This window comes from Periplaneta americana, chromosome 12 (assembly GCF_040183065.1).
Source record: "Periplaneta americana isolate PAMFEO1 chromosome 12, P.americana_PAMFEO1_priV1, whole genome shotgun sequence".
In the NCBI taxonomy this organism is placed as follows: Eukaryota; Metazoa; Arthropoda; class Insecta; order Blattodea; family Blattidae; genus Periplaneta; species Periplaneta americana.
In genome coordinates, this window is record NC_091128.1 from 3,932,871 (window position 1) to 3,957,822 (window position 24,952).

General features: G+C 35.1%; 1 protein-coding gene and 1 long non-coding RNA gene across 9 annotated transcripts in view; one reads left to right on the forward strand and one right to left on the reverse strand.

Moving 5' to 3' along the window:
• Nucleotides 1-9,231, reverse strand: part of LOC138710125 (uncharacterized protein CG3556-like) — a 90,991-nt gene extending 81,760 nt beyond the window's left edge. For 3 of the 8 annotated variants that reach the window (XM_069840760.1, XM_069840758.1, XM_069840759.1), the window contains exon 1: nt 508-5,746. In XM_069840760.1, coding sequence (XP_069696861.1) covers nt 508-510 — 3 coding nt within the window. In that variant the 5' untranslated portion in view covers nt 511-5,746. Of the gene's footprint in view, nt 1-507; nt 5,929-9,119 lie in introns of those variants that run through there. The other 5 variants (XM_069840757.1, XM_069840755.1, XM_069840754.1 and 2 more) reach the window with 5 other exon arrangements.
• LOC138710130 (uncharacterized) lies at nt 6,113-7,374 on the forward strand. Its single transcript, XR_011335075.1, has 2 exons — nt 6,113-6,251; nt 6,466-7,374. It is a non-coding gene; the product is annotated as an uncharacterized lncRNA (long non-coding RNA).
• Nucleotides 9,232-24,952: the final 15,721 nt, after the last annotated feature.

The window sequence follows — 24,952 nt, forward strand, 5'->3', positions numbered from 1 at the left end:
TCCAATTTAATGCTTCTTATACATACATGCCTGTGGCGTAACAATATCTGGAACAAGTAAACATATAATATGCTCCTTTTTAATTATTCCTATAGCCTTAAAGATTATGATAATACACTGAAGTACTTGGGACAATAATAAAAATATTCGTCTGCGTTAATGAATACGTTTTTTTTTTTTTTTTACTTAATTTCTAACAAGAATATTTTTGTACATACGAAAGGTTATCAGTGATGGGACTCTTTACTTTATTTGGGACTTGTATTTCTAAGTAAGCTTAAAATTTTTCAAAATTCAGTTGCATGTAAACTCAACCATATGCATTAGTTTATAATAAAGTTGCATTAGATTAGGTTACAGAAAAGTCTTCGTATGTTAAATTATGTGTAAATATTTTTTAACACACTATCATGGATGCATCCTTATGGAATAAGATCTCTACTGATCCTGTCAAATATTATCTATAAAAACAGGTAGGCCTACTTACAAGAGATTTGCAATTCTTACCATTAGAACCGCTTTGGTTTGACAGATATCTTCCTATTCTGCTTCAGCCTTCAATTGTCTGTACATATTAACCACTGCTTATTGTAAGCTGCTCTGTAACCAAAGCCTTTTCTTTCTTGATGTAGGCCTATAAGTTCTTGAGACTCTTTCCTTCTGGACATGTTATAACCTTAAAATAAAATGGTTATTGCATTTTAAAATATGAACTACACATTAACCTAACTTCAACCTTGATTTTATTCACTTTCATTATGCTAACTATTTGTAAGGTTATGTAAAATTATATTACGTAATTCTCCAAAATAACTACACCATAAGAGACACTATTTTCTTTTGTTCCGTTGACTTCTGTGAGATGATACTGGTAACACATGGTTTTAGTTTGGAGCTATAAATACTTTCAACATAAAAGTCATTTGATACCTGTATATTCCTATGGACAGTTGGAAGTTTTTATTACAGCAAACTAATAAACCACGTGTTTACCACTATATACATCTCTCATAAGCCAGTGAAACATGCCTTCTTTGATGTAGCTTCTCTGGAGAATACCTTATATTATGATAAAAATGTAATTGTTATATGATATAATTTATTTTTATATGAATAGTGTTTTAAAGTTAAAATAATGCTCTTACCTCAGCAGAATCATCTGTAGGCCTAATTATAAATTTCACTATTGTAGAATATAAGTATGCCTATATAATATAATATCTTAATGATGCATATTAAATAACAGTAAATCTTAATACAACACAACATTCTAATATGTTAATTTATTGTAATATTGCAATGTAATGCTCCAAAATTTCTACTTACCTAGAAACATACAATACCGGCAGTTCTGATAATAACAATAACTGCACCACAGAGTAGTATTATGTGATGTGATGGAAATAGTAACTTCACGTACAACTCGCAATTCCCGGAATATATTATATATATTATAATCGCGATATAAAATACACGCACAATATTACGTTTGAAAAATAAATCTAGTGAATTTTAAATCGAGTAGCAGATAGGCCTGAATAATAATTCCAAGTGCACCAACATAAGAACTACAAAATGACTATCATGATATCTAGAACATGTGGGTGTTGAAGTAAGTGTTGCCAGTAGTGAAGTGAACCTGGGGGCTGCAAAAACACTAGATTTCAGCTAGTGATCACGTAATGGGGGAAAAATTTTGAAGTTGCATCTTAGTACCTCAAGATATGCTGTGTCGTCAATTGTCGGACCATCGGATCTGTGCCCCTTCAGCGCTGTCATCGTTCTTGAAAAAGTTAACGCCTGTACTCACTCCAATCCACCCGCTTTCCTCCCACCACATCAAACAGCAGACCACGAACCTTGCCGAATAGGGATGTTGCCAAACTTCCGTCAAACATTGTCATAAATAACTGGTCCTCCATGCTACAATATCATTTCTTTCAATCAAAATACATCTTGTATTTCTACATTTTTTAAACCTAAACTGCATGTCTCGAATCACTTTCCATAGCGTTTCTCTCCAACCTTGAAAATTATTGCTTCTCTCGTAACCTTCAGTAATTTCAGTAATTTCTTCAATGTCGGAATTTATTTCTGCAAGGTATTAAATTCTTGTATCTTTTTTCTTAAAATATACATTGGTTCATATGATCTACAAGAATTAAAGGTTCTCTAGGTCTGTTCTTCCCTGGTGATTCTAACTTTTCATCTCCTCCACAGACTCTCCCTCTCCTGATTTTCTTTATTAAGCGCTATGACTTGCCTATATAAATTACATAACATATTATATTAGTATTAGGTAAGTCAGTAATTTTAATACATAATCAAATTAAATAAAGTAAGTCTCACAAGTGATCGCAGCTGTTTTTATCGTTGCCTTATTTATAGGAAAGAGATGAACTGTTTGTTTCTCTTCATCGCAAAATGCTATTACTTGCTTAATAATAATTTTTTCACCACTGTGTCACAGCCTAAGACTGTAACTCCGTGCTGCAGTATTCATGTTGAGTTGACAACACTGACTGCAAATGCAAATAAACTGTCCCGCAAGGAGGCTCAAAATTGTGAATAGTGGGGGAGAGAAAGGGAGAGAGATACAAATGCAGGGAGAGAAATGAATTACCGAGGCTGAGAAGGAATTAGGGTTCAGTTCGCATATCTCACAGGGGCACAGATCCGATGGTCCGACAATATAAACCTAACCTAACGTAATCTTTCATGTAATCTTATACACCTAATCTAATCTAATCTAACCTAATCTAACCTAACGTCTGAGAATAATACACACTTAACCTAATCTAACCTAACGTCTGAGAATAGTACACACCTAACCTAACCTAAAGTCTGAGAATAGTACTCACCATTGCTTACGAGATTATACAAGCTGGCGCATAGCGCTTGAAAGAAAGAGTCTGAAGTGGTTCCCTCGTAATGCCAATTCCGCCGCTCGGAGCGCTGTTCTGCCCTAAATATTCATAGCAGAACACTTAAATGACATTGACATTTGGGACATTTAAAGGACTCACCATTGCTTATTAAATGCTTCGTACAATATTTTATGGACAATAGACGTAATTTCCAAACTTCTACTCCTCAATTATATTACAATAAAAGGCTGTCATTCTTGATATTAAAACATATTACATATAAACTGAGGGACTGTCTGCTCTATACTTCAGTTCATACACCAAACATTTCCGGAAATAAATTAACTTGACATCTAACACATACGCACTATAGCCTACCTTTTTCACCTACTATTATTAATATTGTTATTAAATAAGATATTGCAACTAATTAAGGTACTGCATTATCTTTAATTTCCTTGAATTCATAATTAAGCATTTGCAAGAAGGCCCAACTTTTCCCTCTCTTTTTAATAAAATTACGAGCGTCACAACACTGCCATCGTGATCTAATACAGGCCGTAAGGCAGACCACGTGACTCGCTTAACAGCTGATCGCGAAAGGCGGTCTTTCAACCATATGAATTAGTTGCAGTGCATGAAGAATAACATATATTTCTCTGAAATGCAGTGTAATCGCGTCAGTAAAATTTTAAACAGTGATTGTGAGACACTTGAGACACAATTTACTTGCAATTTAAGGTATAATATTATTTTTGGTGTGAAAATTACGTTGTTGCAGGCAAAGTTCGTATGTGTAATACCTGCCTTTATTTAGATTAAATATTGCGCCCTTATGTGGTTAAGTGAAATTTTGGTCTTATAAACAGTAGGCTAAATATGTGTAATAATATATACGTGAAAGTGAAACATTGACTGGCATGTAAAGTAAGTTGTGATTAGGCCTAAGTGCAGCGTTACCGATGTTACTCTTGTCTAATCCATTATTGTTAGTTTACCGTATTTGTCTTATTAAATTTAAATTATTGCGCCCTTTTTATTTGTGAATAACCTACATTATACGAGTAAATAATACGACGTTTGATAATATACACAATTTGAACTAAAAACGAGATACATATAGTATATTACGAAAAATTATACCCTATAGTTTTCATTACTGTTACAGTATCTAGAATTGTAATTAGTTGAAATAAAGCACTCATGCTTCATTACGAAATTCTTGCACATTCATTTATGCACGTTTCAACAATTTTTAGTTGCATCGCACGCATATTTTAATGTGTTGAAGTTATAGGTTATGTTTATTCTATCAGTACTTTCCTTATTTCCATATTCGCAATTATGCATTATAATTAAGCATAACGCTACGTATAACTTACAAATGCAATTTGTCTACACTTCAATTGTATTTATTCGTTTCTGACGGTACTCCAGTCTGAAGTCTGATTAGTTTAATATGTTACTAGGGCTAAACTAGCGCTGAGGTAGTTCCCTTCGTATTCATACATCTTGCATATACAAATTAGTTCGGTTCGTTCAGGATTTTAATATGCCTTGCTTATAGGATCAAATGCATCTCCACAAAAAATAAATTCAACTGTTTTCAGTTCAGAAATTACCGGAACTATACCTCAGCGCTACTAAGTAATATAACGTATGTACATTTCATATGAGGGACTGTGGTGAATTTTCTACCTATAAGTAAGGACGGTAACCGTGTTCTGAAGTTTATCCTAAAAATATATTCTTCTTTATTAAATCTCAAAACCACTTTCGTTCTCAACTTAAGCCTAAAATGTTGACGCAGATAGGTTATGTTAACATGGTAAATTCTCTTCACATAAAAATAATATAGTTTTATTTATTATTCCTGCCACATTATGCAACACATAAATGGAACTTATGCACATATTACATTGAATAAAAATTTAATTGTATTATTTACTTGTTCCCTACTTTACTGGGTTGTAATGAATTGTATTTATCTAACCTACCAGATTAACACACAACTGTACATACACTAATTTCATAGGAGGGACTGTGGTAAATTTTGTACCTACAAGTAAGGAAGGTAGACGTGCCAAATTAAAATCACAATATAAATAATTCTTCTTTATTAAATCTCAAAATAGCTTCCATTCCAAACTTAAAATGTTGATGCAACCAGGTTATGTTACCATGTAAAACTCCGTTCACATTAAAATAACACAGTTTTGTAATTATTTCTGCAACATATTATGCAATAAGAAGTGTGAAGGGGTCTTATACACACATTACACTAAATAAAATTGAGCGCCGACACGCTATAAAGTAATATATTTCACTCAGCTCCGTATACTCAAATAGAAAAGTCCGACTCATCGAGTGACGTCACACAACCTGCATTACGGCCTGGTCTAGATCACGATGGCAGTGGTCACAATAACTGAGAAGTATAATTATTGCGCGATTTTTTCTTGCAGTGGTGAAAACATAGCAGCCATTATTAGTTACCAGTTTGGAGAAAATTTTAAAACACGGACTGCACCTACCAAATTATGTCTTAAAATACTAAAAAGAGCAGATTTGTCTGAGTTTGTCGAATGCGCATCATTATATTCACTTTTCAGTGCCAATAATTTATTTTGTGTGCAAAAGGTTGGAATTTTGAAGTAAGAGGGAAAGGGTGCAATCCGTGTTCTGGAGTTTATCCCTTTTGTCGGTATTTTCTAAAAAAGAAAGGGAAAACAGTAACAACATTATCTTCAATGTTTACATCACGTCGTTGACATTTTCATTAGGCCTATATCAGTAATGCTTGGTAAGTGAATACCCAATTCGCTACTTTTAACATAGCATTGCTTGTTATATGAGAGAACTTTGACATTTACCTTAACCTATAAAGATACTACCTGTTGGTACTGAGTTCTTCACATAGCAAAACACAGACAATTTTCGAATATAACTTAGCTGAACAAACTTCAAATAACACTGTAATATGCTTGGCATATTTATAATATTCGTACTCAATCAGTAATGCACAATTAATCGAACTATTTTCACGATACACGATGCTTTGTAATGGTACTATCGTTGCTTACGAGATTATACAAGCTGGCGCATAGCACGATCGAGAGTAGGTCTCTGTGAGTCATGACAATTTCTGCCGCTAGGTTCGCCTCCCTGCCCTATGAAATGATGAATAGTACCATTACAAAGCATTGTGCATCGTGAAAATAGTTCGATTAATTGTGCATTACTCATTGAGTACGAATATTACAAATATGCCAAGCATATTACAGTGTTATTTGAAGTTTGTTCAGCTAAGTTATATTCGAAAATTGTCTGTGTTTTGCTATGTGAAGAACTCTGTACCAACAGGTCGTATCTTTATAGGTTAAGGTAAATGTCAAAGTTCTCTCATATAACAAGCAATGCTATGTTAAAAGTGGCGAATTGCATTTTCCGACTCTCGAATGATGTGACCCGAAATGTAAAATAATTTCATGCATTGTTTCACTTACCAAGCATTACTGATATAGGCCTAATGAAAATGTGAACGACGTGATGTAAACATTGAAGATAATGTTGTTACTGTTTTCCCTTTCTCTTTTAGAAAATACCGACAAAAGTAATGAATTATCTTCCCCTTCATGCTGTACTTATTAGGTAATTAATGTGTATTTGTCTGTATTTTAGACCTGTGTATTGTTACGTAATTATCAGTGAATTAGGTTAGAGAACTTAACAAGGTTAGTATGAGATTAGGTAATGCACCTCAAACTGGTAACTAATAATGGCTGGGTGGTTATCGTGTGAATCAAATTATATCTAGAATATCTAGTTTTATTATATACGGATACGTAAAGTTTTTTTTTATAGCATGTGTTTGTAATTTTGTGAGGTTATGTCTAGCCTAATTTCTTTTTATTCTTGTATCATTACCAATACATTAATTTATTTTATATTCATTTCAGGTGTTACGGAGGTGTTACATCTATGGTGGCAACTCTACTTATGTTAGGATATGAAGTAACAGTATATATTCAACTTCATCATTTGCTAAAATTAAAGAAAACTGTATGTCTTCGACTCATTCCATAGTCATTTCTTCTTATGTATGTGAACCACGTTCATTCTAAAAGTGCTACATTAAATGAACACTATAGACAACGTGATGGAACAATTTACAAGTTACTGTTAAAGTGCTCAACATTTTCAAGTGGTGCTATACCTATTGTTTCAAAATGTACATACATATTTTTACATTTCTATAAGAGGTGTCATAAATTATTTCAGCATATTTGTAAATTCTTCAAAATTAATTCTTCTAATTAATACCATAAAGTAATGAAATAATATAGCCTAGGCCTATATGTGATTTTATACTACCGGTATTGATGTTGATCTTGGTAAATTAATCCAATTTCACAGTGTTGTCTTTTGTATTGTGGTTCATAACAATTATAACAGTATGTACGTGGAAATGTTTTTAAATTAATAAATTCTAGCTCATGATTTTAAATGGTCGTTTCAATGGGAGGTTATATTGGAAAGATGATCACAAATGGATAATTTACTGCAAGATAGAAGAACTGAATATAAGTGAGTGTTCCGTTGAAAGTGAAAGTGAAAATTTCGTTTTACAAGAGCTAAGTAGGCGTAATATTTATTTTAGAAATTATTTGAAAGCTACAGAATATGAAGAATAGATCTGTAACCATAGAAATCAACTGCGAATGGTGAGTGGCCAGGTTTCATTAATAATTGAAAGGAAGTAAAAATTATTTTCTTCTTATCATCCTGTTTTCAATATTTAAATTTAAGCACCTTTCTCTTCCTTGTTATTTCGTGAGAGATTACTTCATACTATCACATAAGCTAAATTTTTTTCTGTACAGATAATAAAAATTACATACATAAGTAGGCTACTTGAATACTGACGATACAAACTTCATATACATACCTCATCAGGTATATTCAAGAAGACATCTAATGTACTGTAACCAGCACATGATTAAAATACTGATCAGATGTCCAACAGTTTCTTACTGCACTCTTCACTTCAAAAGTTTGGCACATAGTTAATGAAAATCTTGATCAGGAAATCATTCATAAAAAAGTTAAATGTATACATTTAAAACTTTCCTATAACATAGGGCATCCTCATTGTTACTTTTAAGTTTTAGGAATGTACGCTTATAACTGTATCACAATCTGAAATAATCATAATATTTATAACACGAGGGTCCTTGTAGATAGTCAGTTCCAGTTTTCTATATGTAATTAAGAAATGGCCCAGTTTATTGCACTTTCAGCACTTTTCTATTTAGGGGCTTCTGATTAAGTTTCCTAATCACTTCGTATTTACTGGAAATATCTTTGGCAATATTGTCCAGTAGTGGCTTCACAAGTTTTCCCAAAAGAAAGAGGGACATTTCCTCATCTTTACATGTGTCGCACTTCAGTTCTTGCGAAAATCTTGGCTTCAGAAAAGAATATTACAGCGTTTACTGTTACTATGCTCAATAGATTAATCAGTAGGCCTATAGAAATGTTTTCACCACTGCAAGAAAAAATCGCGTAATAATTATACTTCTCAATTATTGTGACGTTCGTAATTTTTTTAAAAGACAGGGAAAAGTTACGTCTTCTTGCAAATGCTTAATTATGAATTCAAGGAAATTAAAGATAATGCAGTACCTTAATTAGTTGCAATATCTTATTTAATAACAATATTAATAATATTAGGTGAAAAGGGTAGGCTATAGTGCGTATATGTAAGATGTCAAGTTAATTTATTTCCGGAAATGTTTGGTGTATGAACTGAAGTACAGAGCAGACAGTCCCTCAGTTTATATGTAATATGTTTTAATATCAAGAATGACAGCCTTTTATTGTAATATAATTGAGGAGTAGAAGTTTGCAAATTACGTCTACTGTCCATAAAATATTGTACGAAGCATTTAATAAGCAATGGTGAGTCCTTTAAATGCCCCAAATGTCAATGTCATTTAAGTGTTCTGCTATGAATATATAGGGCAGAATAGCGCTCCGAGCGGCAGAATTGGCATTATGAGGGAACCACTTCAGACTCGTTTTTCAAGCTCTATGCGCCAGCTTGTATAATCTCGTAAGCAACGGGTACTATTCATCATTTCTTAGGGCAGCGAGGCGAACCTAGCGGCAGAAATTGTCATGACTCACAGAGACCTACTCTCGATCGTGCTATGCGCCAGCTTGTGTAATCTTGTAAGCAACGGTACTCACCTAACCTAACCTAACATAAAATAACATCTGAGAATAGTACAAAATGTAACGTTGTAATCTGTCAGAAAATACTACACACCTGTTCTAACATTACACACCTAACCAAACCTAACATAACGCAATACACACGTTATGCAATCTAATGTAACACTATACTACACATCTATTGTAACATTCCTCACGTTTAGCACACCTGTTGTAACATTCCTCACATTAGTTTAATTTCGTTTGCAGATATTGGCATCCCTGCTACACCTATAGCCTGTCGTCTGCTGAAAATCGAAAGTCATCTAGTGGAAGTGAACATTCAAGATAAGGAAATATTGCAGGCAGCCAAAATGGAAGATGGCGCAAAAATCACGCATATCCATCTTTTCAAAAAAAGGAGCATCAACCAGGATGGGCAAGTAGACTATATCCCCACCCAAACAGTAGCAATAACATGTAGGTCACAGTCTCTGCCAAAAGCCCTCACTCTGTATTGCAACAGATACGAAATACAACATTTTCAAGCTTCCATATTACAATGCCTAAACTGCTTCAAATTTGGACACCCAGCCAAAATCTGTAAAAATACACAGAAGTGCAGAAAATGTGGCGACACACATCCGGTGGAACGATGTCGCAGCACCTGCATAAATGTAGCAACTGTCAGGGCCCTCACACCCTAGTAGATGATAACTGTCCAAACAAAAAGCTGGAAACACAAATTTTGCAGACAGTAAATGAAACACGAATGTCACGAAATGATGCCATGCAACTACTAACTGGTCACAAGTCCTACGCAGCAGTCGCAATACAGAACAACTCAAATACAAATAAAGATAACTTTCCGGAGCTACCAAAAATAAATACCACACAAACTATACACAGCCCACAGGTAGAAAACAGTACACAGCCAGAAACAAGTAGGAAAAAAAGAGACTCCACAGAAACACCTACATCAAAACCGGGGCTTCCCCAGAGTAGGAAGGTAGACGAAAAGGAAAACAACAAGCAGGTCCAGTGTCGAACCACACCAGGCAAATAGTATAAAGAACTATATGGTAAAGAGGTCCAATATACAGAATTAGCAGAAATCACAATAACCCAGGACTTACTCCCCAACAAGAAAAGTAGTGCATCAACCCCACAATGCCCAAAGGACGCGGGAACAAATCCTCCCTACGAAGAAACAAAGCCCGAAAATCCGAAGAAAATGGAAAATGAGAGACTAGAAATTTACAAAATGATCCAACAAATTCTACCAAATGTTAATGAGAGTCAAAAAAAAAAAAAAAGTCTAAAAAAACTCCAGCTCAAATGCCAGAAGGTCTTCGAGGTCTTAAACTAATCCAATGGAACGCCCAAAGCATTCAAAACAAAAAGGTAGAATTCCAACAATTTATTATACAAGAAGAGCCTGACATAGTTTTCATATCTGAAACATGGTTACACTCATCAACAAAATTTACTATCCAGGGTTTCACAATCATACGCTTAGACTGATTACAAAGAGAAGGTGGAGGAATTTTATTCATGATAAGAAAAGACATAATTAGGACAGCAAAATAGCTCACCAGACGTCACTTTCCTCTCAAACAATCTCATTCCAACTGCGACCTGGCAAATCAAAATGGATAATATGAGCAGTGATCATTTTCCCATATCCATATCAATCAACCAAGTAATCAAACGACATTGCATATAATTGAAATATCAATTAACAATGGTATTGTCCCGCGAGATTGGAAAGATGCAATAGTGGTGCCAATTTATAAGTCAGGGTCTCGCTCAGATACAAAAAAATTACAGACCAGTCAGCCTCACCTCTGTGGTTTGCAAACAGATGGAACACTTGATTTCAGCTTATCTAAGGCAGCATTGGGATGACTCAAATTGGGTACATAACTGTCAGCATGGATTTCGGGGGGGCTATTCATGTGAGAGTCAATTAGTAACTGTATGTCAGGATTTAGAAGACGGAATAGATTCCAGTAGCCAAGTAGATGCAGTGATTATTGACTTTTCACGCGCATTCGATGTAGTCCCACATGATATATTGTTGATTAAACTGCAATCAACGGGGATTGACTTCAGAGTGCTCCAGTGGATCAAGGAATTTTTAACTTGTCGCACTCAGAGAGTACGGGTAGGGGAGGGATTATCAAACCCAATTGAAATTACTTTCGGAGTCCCGCAGGGGAGTGTGTTGGGGCCTCTTCTATTCTTGGCTTTTGTAAATGATCTGCCAGTTAATATCTTGTCTAGGGTTCGCTTATTCGCGGATGATTGTATGTTATACAGGGAAATAAAAAGTTATGAAGATACTACTCTTCTCCAGAATGACCTCAATAGAATAAATGACTGGGCAATAGCCAATGAAATGAAAATAAATTCTCTAAAGAACAAAGTCATCAGCTTTACAAGGAAAAGAAATAAAATAGTCGCATCGTATACGTTAGGGGGTGAAACCATTCCAGAAGTTAACAAATGTAAATACCTCGGAATAACATTTAGCAGCGATCTTGCCTTTGGGGAACACGTTACAGACACAGCGGGAAAAGCATGGAGCGCATTACACTTTGTGATGAGGGTACTAAGAAAAGGTTCTGATAAATCCAAAGAGATTGCATATAAATCACTAGTACATCCAGTAATGGAATATGGTGCTGCATGTTGGGATCCTTATAGATGAGAACATATTAAGACACTGGAAAAGATTCAAAAACGGGCTCTCAAGTGTTGTCGGAAAAATTCACCATTAAAATGGGACACACTCACGGACAGGAGAACGCGAATTCGATTATGCGCATTGTTCAAAACATACAGAGGTGAGCCTGCCTGGAGAGAAATAAAAAATAGGTTGCAGCCGCCAAATTACTCTTCAAGGAACGACCACTCATATAAATTGAGGGAAAGAAGGCAGAGGACGGACACTGGAAAGTTTTCTTTTCTCAGTCATACTATCAGGGACTGGAATGCTTTACCTGCAGACTTACTAAAGGCTTTACCAACAACCAAAAATGTATTTAAAAATAGGCTTAAGGCCTTTACTAATAGACGGTAATTATACACAGTATTTAAAAGGTGTAAATGATATGTTGTTATTGAAGTGTTGTATCAGTGAAGAATTATGTTGTGTCAGTGAAGTGTGTTGTGTCAGTGAAGTGTGTAGTGTAAGTGAAACGTGTTCCTGTCAGTGAAGCTTTATAGTTTATAGTGGCAGTGCAAAGTATTTGAACAGTGAAATGGTTTTGAAGTGTTAGTGAAATCAGGATAGAATCAGTGAAATGTGTCATAGTTCCAGTGCAGTGAGTGAGTTGACAGCGAAATGAGTGTAATGTTGAAAGGTACTTGTGCAGATATGAACATATCATACTCGTGGATTTTAGTTCGATCTTAGGTTTAAGATACAAATTAGATTTATTTCAAATGTTATTTTAAGCGATCGTTTCATTTAATTTAGGATATTCCCTGTTGTTATTGTTATTATTATTATTATTATAAATTATTGTTAGTATTAATTATTAGTATTATTATTAATTGTATTTTTAATTAATAAGTTTATTATTGTCATTATTGAGTGTAATTAGTTACCACTGCCACTGGGTATATACCCATTGCGGTGTGAATAAATACATACATACATACATACAATTCGCCAACAGAGCACAAAAGTAGTTATCATACAGGCAGGCACGGAAGTGGATATTGAGCAGCTTGTGCAAATCATAACAGACTACAGCCAATTTGAGGAAAATCGCAACAAACCAGCCAAATCGACCAAAAACTGGCACAGTACTGTCAAACCCAAATGGTGGAGTGAGGAGATAAGGGAGGAAATCAACAAGAGGAAAGAAATGGCAAAAACTTTCATCCGCCAAAAAATTTAACCAATTACATTGCATACAAATGACAAAAGGCAAAGATACGAAGGCTCATTCTCAATGCCAAACACAAGGCCTGGAAAACCTTCTGCTCCCAAATTACAGGCCACACATCCACTTCAATGGTCTGGAAGCAAATAAAACGAAAAGAAAATCCCCAAAACTCCATTATACAAAGACACCCTAAGTTACAGGAGGACTTCCTAAACATGATCGCACCAGATGAGGTCCAGAATAAAAACTGCTTGCCACATTTCATTTATGACGGGGTGGCAGATAACCTCACAACAGACATCACGCCTGAAGAAATTAAAATAGCACTACAAACAGTGCAGAAAGGAATGGTCACGGGATCTGATGGAATCTCTAATGAAATTGTGAAAAATTTGCCTGACAAATACTATACAATATTAGCAAAAGCATACACACATATTCTAAAACAAAATGCGATCCCTAATGCATGGAGACAATATTATCACAGTCTAGTATATACAGTCACGAAGCTCAATACGTAGTAAATATGCAAATATTAGATAGTTGCTCACCACTAGGATCGCTAATATCGCCTCATTACAGGCAATGCAAAATAGTACCGTCACAGTCTATTGTTTCTAGCACCCTCAAAACTCAAGCTTCGTGACTGTATATAGTAGACTGTGATATTATTTCATACCCATACAAAAACCAGAAACGACAGGATTCCAGGTGCAAGATTTTCGTCCGATAATCCTAACAAATACCGTAAGGAAAATATTTGAAAAAATTCTAACACAACGAATATTATTTGTTTATATGGAAAGAATGGGACAATGGCCCAAATGTCAATATGGATATAGAAAGGGACACAATACAACACATTGTCTACTGCATATAGTCTTAGATATTTTATCAGCATGGACCCAAAGGCAACAACTCAATCTAGAAGCGACGAACATATAAAAGGCCTATGATTCAGTGATACTCTCAAATCTACAACAAGAAATGGAAAAATTTTACTCCCTCCAGATATATTTCTGTGGCCGGGAGGAAAAAGGTCTTAAGCAGAAATTTTATACTTTTCAGGAAAGCAGTAGAAAGATTGAAATTGGTATCAATTATAGAGTTTTTTTAATTAAGGGGTTTTTCTTGGATATTATTTGTTTATATTTCTTCTAAAATAGGTAATGTTGCTCAATTAACAATTTTCTTGATTATTTCCAAAAATAGCCGCACTTAAGCCCTTTTAAGACTAGAACCCAAACTGAGTAGAAGGGACTAATAAACATAAGACCTTTTTCATGTCAAAATAAATGAGAAATGTTGTTGTCTAGTGCCTTGCATTTGGCAATGAAGCCATTAAATGAGAAATGTGAATTATTAGGAATGCAAAATGGGTCTTAAACAATTATAGGGCTGTTTACCCTCGTGCTTAAAGTTTTAAAAGGAAAGGGCATCAGTATGTGATAAAATGGCTAAAATACATTTTAGACCTTCTTAATAGGGAAGCATGGAAAGAAAACATGTGATGGTTTGTAAGGAATAAAGTATTAAATATTCTTAAGTCCTTTATTCTGTGTGTGTTCGATTCAAAAAATACTTTGGACATTTGGTAATGCTCTATAAATCCAGTCAGGAGTCTTATTTGACTTTAACTGTTTTACCAGATTGTAGAGAATTGTTTCCGCTTTCAGAATATATCATTTACACAAAAAATTGACTTAAGACTTTTTTCCTCCCGGCCACAGAATTAAGTCATCATTAATCTCATGACCAATAGAACTGTGTCCTTCCCGGCAGCCTATGGAAACACAACAACCAGAATTACCAACTTAGGAATACCACAGGGTTCGTTGCTCAGTCCAATACTTTTCACCATTTACATCATGGGCCTATCATAGCTCCCACTACAAAAAAGCAACATACTCGTACTAATTTTCGCTGATGACATGTAAAGGGTACACGGGAATAACGATCAAGGTCCATTTTAGAAAGTTTCGAGAAAAACGAATTTTAAAGTTTAAGCACTTAATACTTTCTTATGTGTGTATTTAATAGAAATTGACGTAGTGGAATGTCAAGAACGATGATTTCTTATTACTAGCTAGACCACACGATAGTACTCCTTTTCCACTATAAGATAGCATTATTAATTCAATTTCGATTTTTGACGGACCTTGATCGTTTTTTCCCGTATACCCTTCATATATATATATATATATATATATATATATATATATATATATAACAACCAAAATCCCCCAAGACAAACCTACAGAAAATCTCAAACAATACATTCAAGAAGACATTGAGACTATCCAGTTTTACCTTAATCAACGAGGACTAACAATAAATCCTAGGAAAAGTAAACATATCATATTCCATAAAAGTCGAAAGCGCCCTTACTTATGGAATGAAATAGAAATCCAGAAACACAGACTAGATACCCAAACCTGTATCAAAATCCTGGGTGTAGATATGAGCAATAACTTCTCGGGAAAAACACATTACTCAAACCTCCTCCAGAAATTAAAATGGAGAGCAATAATATTCAAGTATATAACCAGCAGATATTGTGGAAATCACCCCATGGCACTTCACCTACTATACAACAACTTCTTGATAGCACTACAAGACTACGCCATGCCCATATTACCAAAGCCTCAGGCCCAAATAGAGGCACAACTAAATTCAATCCACTACCAGGTAGCAAAACAAATCCTAGGTATAAGTGGCAAACCACATACCCATTCTGTACTAAAGACAATAAACTACTGTCTTCCTCCGACGAGTTTAGTGCTGGGACCTGAGATATTCTTGCCATCAGTGAGGGGGGGTTGCAGGTAAATTCTTTTGTTGCTACAACCAAGCCGAGCGGAGTGGGAAGTATTAATCGTCCAAAAATATGCAGTCTTCAGTTTCTAGTAATGTGTGAATATGTCACATACATATTGTTTACCTAGGCCTCTATGATTCTGTTATTAATATATTAAATATATAGTTATAAAATATATTTTATGGTATGGTAGCATTTAAAATACTTTTCAATCAGCTCCATGATCACAGACTTTACATGAATTTCTTTATAGAAGGGTAAAAGATATGAGAGAAGAATATACATTTTAGCTTCCATGTGAAAATAACACTACGGAAGAGTTTAACATATTACTTGACTTTTTATGCTTTTAAAGCACATGTATGTCTTTGTGACTGTGGCATAGTGTCCTTCTCCCTGCTGAAAATATGACAGGGTACAGAACATGATGACATAATAAGTAAACTCTGAACTGTCTCGGGATTTAACAATAGAAAATAAAACACTAACAAACTCGTACTAATAATGGCTACTTTTAATAACATAAAAGTCAATCTTAACAATATAGAAAGCAGTCCTTAATTTGTTTAACAATTAGGCAAGGTACATCATCCCCCATCAACCAAGAAAATAATAACTTACTAGTAAAACTAAACATAAAACAGTTCCTCCTGGGTGATGAGGTAAAACCAATAAAAGAACAAGAGTGACAGCGAAGATAACTGCTCGGAATGAAGCTTGGGACAATCTCTTATCCCAGGAATAGGGATACAATGCAGTCTAATTTTCACGACATCAATGCAATGTATCGTTGTGACAATATTAAGTTCAGCTATTGCTCAAGTATAGTAAATATGCACCCTCTCAGTACCGATCATTATAGTTGACGAGAGTAATGGACAGATAACACTATTTACTAGAATTGTATTGGCGGCACTGCAATTCATGACTCATACAAAAATATCAATTCCTCCTCTGAAACAATAATAAATGGAGGCAGAAGCTATGATGCAATTTCTCGTTATCAGTATTCATTTACATTCATCTTAATCAGCCATTTATGCCCACTGAGTCATTTTCGACCCACCCATAAATGTTAGTTTCATTTTTATTATTAAAGGTCTTTGTTTATTTTATTGTTGATGAAATTGTTATTTACACTAGTGCGGATCATTTCTTTCTTCCTTAGATGAGCATTGTTGTGGCTGACATAATTACACGTTGCAATTAGCACTACAGATGAACCGAAATAATCCAAAGTTGGTAACAAACCATGACACATTTTGTTCAAATTAGTACAGACATTATGAGCTAAGTCATGTACCTAGGTTAGAAATAATCACACGGTGTATTCTGCAATGCAGGGAGACTGATAACAGAAGTGGGTCGTTTTCGACCCAGTGGCCACATTCATTGCAGTGTTTCACTTTCTTCACATGTATCTAAAATCTAATTTATTGTCTTTACTGTTTGGCCTGCCAGTGTAAACACGTTCAGAATTTTGTGTAATCTAGAAGAGAAGGGGTTTACAGTAACTTGAGAAAATATTTTCATTATACCTACTTTCTCCACCTGATAATGTTGATGATACTGGCCATGACTCATTGAAGATGGTAATAACAACTCTGATCATTTATGCCTTAACCAACTAAATACAAGTGCTAAGATTGGCATCCAGGGTAATGAAGTTGGGAAACCTATTCGGTTTGGCTATAAAATTTGTAAGGTATTGTATATCTTTTGATATTCATCAAGGCCATACTGATAATCAGGGAACGGATTTATATGGACTAAAAATATATGAAATATGTAAATATATATGTAGTTATTTTTACCAAAATATGGAATTAAATATGGATTTTTACCAAAATATGGAATTAAATATGGACTTAAAATTATAAAAAAATGACTATGTACGTTAAATATTGGTACATTTTAATCAAACTAAACAAAAAATATAATGGACGTACCTTATCTTCCAATGTAGTTTCAACAAAACACAATTTTTATTGTCTGTTACCATAACAATAGGTTACAAACATTTCTTTCAAGTGCTGAAAAGTGAATCTTCTTCTATTGTCTCTGAGGATAGATTTATACTGACTAAAAGAGCGTTCGACGTCACAAGAAGTAACTGGTACATAATTCAATTTCACAATGTCTGCTGGGGATAAGTCCAAGTTAATCTTCATTGTTGATTCACCACTCATCACAGCAACAACCTTTTGTAGTTCTTCATATCCAGGGTTTTTTGAAAGTACAGTGTCCACCTTAGCTCTTACTGCATCTGCAACTTTACCTCTACCACGATTCAGTTGTTCCACAGTACTATTTATAATTTCAAAACTTTCAGATAGTGAAAGGTGCCTATTTTGGAGACTTTTGAGCGTTTTTATGATGCATGAAAATGTATGCTGAATGTGAGCTAAGTCATTCTTCACACTTATGTCACAGGTAACTGTTTTCGCAGTATCAATTGAGACTGCATCTTCAGAGTCCAATGCAAGGAGAACATTGTTAATAGAGTCTATATGTTCGGCATAATATTCAACTGCTTCTAGCCATGTACCCCATCTAGTTAAAATTGGCTTTGGTGGCAATGGAATTTCAGGGTACATTTCTTTCAACACGTTAACTCTACTGGGAGCTTTGAGAAATACTTTTTTCACTGATGAAATCAACAAATCTACTTTAGGGAAATTGTCTCTGACCACTTCTGCCACACGATGAAATGCATGCGCCACACAAGTAAAATGAGTCAATTTAGGATATACAACAGATAATGCTTGTCCAGCTTTGACCATATAAGGGGCAGCATCGCTAATAAAGAATAACACATTATCGTACATAATACCCTTTGGCCACAGGATACCCATAGCTTCGTTGAACAGTTTAACTATAGTTTTGTTATTGCACTTTTCTAGAACATCACAATGTAAAAGAATTCGTTCAGAATATTGTTCACTTAACAAACCGATAACTACATTACCAACAAGTCTACCTTCTTTGTCGGGAGTCTCATCAATGGAAACCCAAATTGAACTATCTTTAATTTCATCTCTTATCTTCTGTATTGTCTCATCGTAGATGGATGGAGCATACGTCTTCCTAAGTGTTGACTCATCCGGGATTGTATGTTGAGTATATTTTTCAAGGAATTCCCTGAAGACCTTATTCTTTAGTTTGTAGAGAGGAATATCAGCAGAGATGAGAGAACGGCACAGGTCGATGTTAAACTCAGATCTTACATTCGATGTTGTTGGTTGTGTTAAAAACAATTGTCTCTGCTTGGAATTTAGTTGTTTGTTGGCCTGATGTTTACTAGTTGTAATGTGTTGTTGCACCAGGAACTTTTGTGTAGATGATACTGCACACTGACACAAATTACAAAATAATATTTTATTGTCAGTTGATAAACCATCTTCTTTAAATTCTGAAATGTAACTTGTTAGTTTTGATTTTAAATTGACTGAATGACGTACTTTTGGCATATTTACCGTCTTTATAGTATGATTTACAAAACTGAACCTATGTGTACTCTGACTGGCATTTAACTGTTGAGCTGCACAACTGAAGTCTGTTAAAAATTTTAAATTAAATTAATACAGTTTTGTAACTTACTTTCCCATTGTTGATAGGACTGCTAATTTTCAAATAACTCTGATGTTAAAGGGATTACTGAACATGTGTTTAAATCTCTATTGTTGAAATGTATTTTTAAAAGTTAATGGAATTTTGTTTTGTTTTATTGTTAAACCTAATATAATATGGACTGTTTTATATGAAATATGGAAAATATATGGAAATTAACGAAAATATGTACTAAACTCTAAAATATGGAAAAATATGGAAAATAAAAGTAGGATTTTTCAACCCTACACATTGTGAAACATAAAGATAATGCAAAATATAAATTATATTAGCTTTATAAGTAAATATGTATTTACATATAAATCCTTTCCCTGCTGATAATACTAACAGTAATAAGCTTGAGCTCGGAGAATCTATCATTTATTGCTTAGTGAGCCAACAAACAGAAATTCCCCAATCAACTCTTTTCTTTGTACCAGTACTTTGACAATTTTTTTACGTCTGAAAGACTCATCTGTGCCCTAGGGAATGATAACTTTAGTGCTATCAGTACTTTAATGGAAAATAAGACTGATAATTTCTAATCGGTGATGTATGCAATGGAGGTGAAAAGGAACTAGCCACTCTAACCCATTGTCTTATGGCCTAGTTGCCTCATAAGTGGTGCCTTGTTGGTATCACTTGTGAGCTTCAGATCTATCTTCAGACAGTTGACTAAACAAGAACAATTTCCCATTGACGACATCCAACAGATGAAGAATATGGTTCGCAGAGTTTATGAATGTCTCGTATGCAAAGAGAATAACATTGCTGCAGTCAAATGGAAAGACAATGCTATGGTCACAGTAGGCATTGCCACAACGAGGTTGAAACTCTTGCACATGTCCTGGGATCCTGTCCACACGGTGAAGGTCTGCGAAACGCTAGACACCACCAAGTACGATCAATTATAGCCAATGCTCTTAAAGATACCGATTACAACACCTTTGAAGAAGTACATGGTTTCTCCGTCACTGGCAGTACACGGCGCATAGATATAATAGTTTTCAAGGAATCTACAAGATCTAGATTCATAATTGATCCCACTGTGCGTTTCTAAACGAATGAGGAACAGCCAGCAGAAGTGGATAAGAAAAACAAGAATATCTACAATCCTACCATTCCATATTACCTCCAAAAGTACCAGCTAGAAGAGCTTGAAGTAATCGGACTTCTGGTTGGAGCAAGAGGTACCGCTATTCTCTTCATGAAAGATGTGTTTAAGAGGCTTGGAATACCTAAATCTATTATTCCGATTGTAATTTTAGCTGCATTGAAAGGATCAATTGCTCTCCTGAAGCATCACCTATATTCGAAATGAAACCAAGTTCATTAGCATTCTTTACTTTTTTGTAACACTTGCCTCTCTAAAACTAGGTATATTTCCACCAGTCACAAAATATATTTGCAGCTAATTCAAAATTAATGGTTCACTGAACTTGTAAACATTTATATGGTTAAGTACTCTTTGTCCCTTGTGGCAGCTCACGAATAGTGAGAAGATTTCTAAATTTTCCAATCAAAGTGCAGTTGTATCTGTTCGGAAGGCAAATATTTCCTTGAAAGAGAAAAAAGGATAGAAATACCTCAGCCTAATATTATTTCCAACTGCAACCAAAATATTGGGAGAATAGACATAATGAACAACAACATTTCAAATGAATTTCAGAATTGGAATCCAGGGCAACACGCCAACATTTTGGAGAAGCGATGTTCCAGCACCACAACAGAAGTATGATACAATTCCCTTCAAATAGTACCAACAGTACACAGACCAAATGAAATAACATTTTTCTCCATCTGTGAGAGATGATGGTAGAGGATATATGAATGGTATGGCGACTTCGTCACCAATGCGCAGGATGTCGCATTAAAACAACCAAGCCATGCCCTTGATGTGAAATACCCCTACATGAAAGTGTTTTTGTCAACTCCACGTGGTTAAGAAATAAGTTACACACTCTTTTTCTTTCATAACATATATGAAATATTGCATGAACTATAATGACTGCTATGAGATTCAGAAAATAAATAGTTTGAGTATTATATGGCATTACTGCACCTGATTTGCTCACTGGGTCGTTTTCGATCCAACCTGTATCTAGATGTCAATACATTGAAAAAGTCTAAAACAGCATTTGGCATTAATTTTGATATAAGAGCTTATAAATAATCGGTTTTCGTCAAATTTTTACCAAAAAAATGTTTTGGGCATAAATGGGTTAACCACTCGACAGTACGCATTTTGAATATTGTAAACACATGATTTATTTCACTTTGAATGCAGGATAATATGACACAGGACTATATAACAATAGATAAGAGCTAATTACAATTAGCTATTGGAACACATTACATGAATGATTTCACAGTAAGAATATATAATTTTGTAAAATGAAATAAACTGAAATATTGTAAGTAACACTTCAGTTCAGGCGCTGGTATCAATATAATAATTTTATGGTATTATTATATTCGTACCAAGTGCAGGATAGCATGTGGTTATTTGTGCTCATACAACAGTCATGCTAATAATGCTTTAATGTGAAATGTACATGCCCTCCCTCTTGCTCTGCATAGTCCCTGCAGTGCCTACATACAGTTGTCAACAAACGACAGTGCACTCACTGGACAGCGGTAAAGAAATTTCAGACAACTAGTACGAATTAAGTTAACATATAATCAAACACAGTCATACATATAACTTGCACTGTCAAGCATTACTTGTGGATCACTCCAGCCACTGAATTAATATCCGCGAGTTCAAGGAAGAGTCACCAAGTCAGCTCCAGCAGACCAAAAACCCATGTATCATAACACAGTCGAAAACATAGTGTGGTTACTAATCACTTGCTATTGTACAGCTACATATCTCGTCAATTGACCCCTCACTCGGTGGACAAACAACCACCACTGTTGTCAGACGCCAAATCCCGATGTGGGCTTGGCTGCACATCGCAGATCCCTCTCCCATGATGCACCACCACTCCAGTCGAATGCTGCCCGACAGTCACTTCCAATGGATGATGTCCGGAAAACAGGAGTAGGGATTTTAACTGACAAATTTGAAAAGGCACCCATAGTAGAAAAATCACACAACAAGACAATGGCCAATCAACATGCATAATTCGTGGGTGCTCGTGTAAAGGGGATTAAGTCAAATTGTAAGATATGTAAAGTTTTCTTCTTTGGTACTGAACAAAACCCCTTTGTCACAAAATACAGAGCACTGTAACTGCATCATGGATGGAAGCATGATTTAACAGAAGTAATTGTGGAGGGTTCAAATCTTTACTTATCCCACTTTAAGTACATACTTAACCCCTTTACACGAGCACCCGCGAATTGCTACCCTCATTCGAAATTTCGAAGTGCCAACTGATATAATCAAAAGCAAAAATGATAAGCCACTAGAACTGCCATCTATGTAAAAGAAAGAAAACAAACAGAAATATATGAAAAAGAAACACGAGGGAAATGGAAACAAAATGGCATTAGAACACAACACCACATAACTTATATCATAAATTTAAACTCTGTTGATGCTGGTTCCACGTATTGAATTTAATTTGAAGAGCATCGGTATTTGTTAGGAAGTGGTTTGTTATTTCGCTCAGAAAACTCAATGGTGATTTCCAAGATCTAAAACCATAAACGTCAAGAGGCTGAACAATCGGAGTTGTGTGTTTTGGAATTGTTACCACTTCCATCATTTTGCCTTCTAGAGTTAGAGTTATTCTTTCCATAGCCTGTCTACCTCAGTAACTGGTCCACGAATCTACCAAAAGAATGCTATGATCACTGACAGATGGAAAGTATAGTTAAATAACTTGAAGAGGTGAGTTTTCATAAGCTTCCTCGATTTTGAGGGCAGTGCATAAACATTTGGAGCCTTAAACTTTTTCTTCTTCACGATGGCAATGGAGATATACTTATTTGAGTGTCAGGCGATTATTTTGAAAAATCATATCTTAAAAACTAGATCTTCTCTGGATGTAGAAATTTATAGGGAGATTTCTTATTTCAAGTGGAACATATGGGGGAAAAATCGTTGTGAAAATCCATTATCATTTAGTGAGCTTTCCTTGTCAGCTCACTTTCTTCTTCCCCTTACGTGCAGGTAGGTTTCACGAGACAGCGAATGACCTATAACTATATTCAGTGGCGGCTCGTGGATATTGAATTCAGGGGGGCTGCATACAAAAATAAACCATGCAACTTATCTTATTTAAAGATTAGTTCCATGTGCCTTGTCTTGTAGGTTGCAAACTTTTGAATCATCTTCTTATTAAAATCCGATATGTTGTTTAACATAGTCTTTACAATGGAAAACACAGCTAATGTGGTCAGTCTCTCTTCTCTCATCGTATTTCTAAGATAGGATTTCACTTTTTTCAAACACGAAAAGCAACGTTCTGGTTCGGAAGTAGTCATTGGTATGGTGATAGGTATGCGTAGTAGTTTCACAACTTCTGAAAATGAGGCCTGTAAGTTCTCAGATAGAAGAAACTGCAAGAGCTTGACTGCGTCACTTATGTTTCTGAATTCTTGTCTCTGATACAACACAGTAAGTTCCGTTTTTAGTTTGTCTTTATTGAACATTAGAAAAAGCTTTACACATACATTTAGGTCATTTTCAGGAAATGAGCTTTGTAGCATTCAAATATTTCTTGACACAGAAGAGAAGATAATATCAGATGATCTATGAACTGGAATCGGGTGTTAGCTTGTGTGATAATGAGGTCACATACTTCCTTAGCTGCCGCAGCCCTTGTCTGAATCCCTTCGACCTTACGACGCTTTTTAGACTTTTCATTTTCACAGATCTCGCTGCTCAACTATGCACTGTTCCATATTATTGTCTGTATGGCGTTAACAAAGCTTGATATGCAGAGTCGGCCTCGGTAGCATAGTCGTTGCGGGTTCGATCCCGGCCCAGGTCGATGGCATTTAAGTGTGTTTAAATGAGAAAGGCTCATGTCAGTAGATTTACTGGCATTTAAAAGAATCCTGCGAGACAAAATTCCAGGACACCGGCAACGCTGATATAACCCCTGCAGTTGTGAGTGTCTTTAAATAAACCATAATTTAATTATTATAGATGCAGATTTGGACCTTAGAAATATCTAACTGGCGATGTTGTAGTTGGTTGTATAATATATCTACATGATACATCAATAAATGAAAAAAAAAAAAAAAAAACTGAGCCAGAAATTGAATTCAGGATCTTCAAGAGCACGCACCAGGGCGCTTGCCTCATTTATTGTGATGTTGTTAGATGTTTCAGATTCCATTATGGTTTGAAAACATTCTAGCAATGGCTCCTTCTTCTCATGAACAATATTTACTGTTCTTATTTTAAAACTCCATCTTGTTGCCCCAGCTGATGGAATTGTCTTTAAAACACATTAATCTAATACAGACTGAGTGGAGATCAAGAGAAGAAGGCAGGGATATTGGATAAATCAGCAAAAAATATGCGAGCCTTTGTATTTTGTTTAGCGGCTCTTTCCATTTTGAGATTCAACTGATGGGTACTTAAT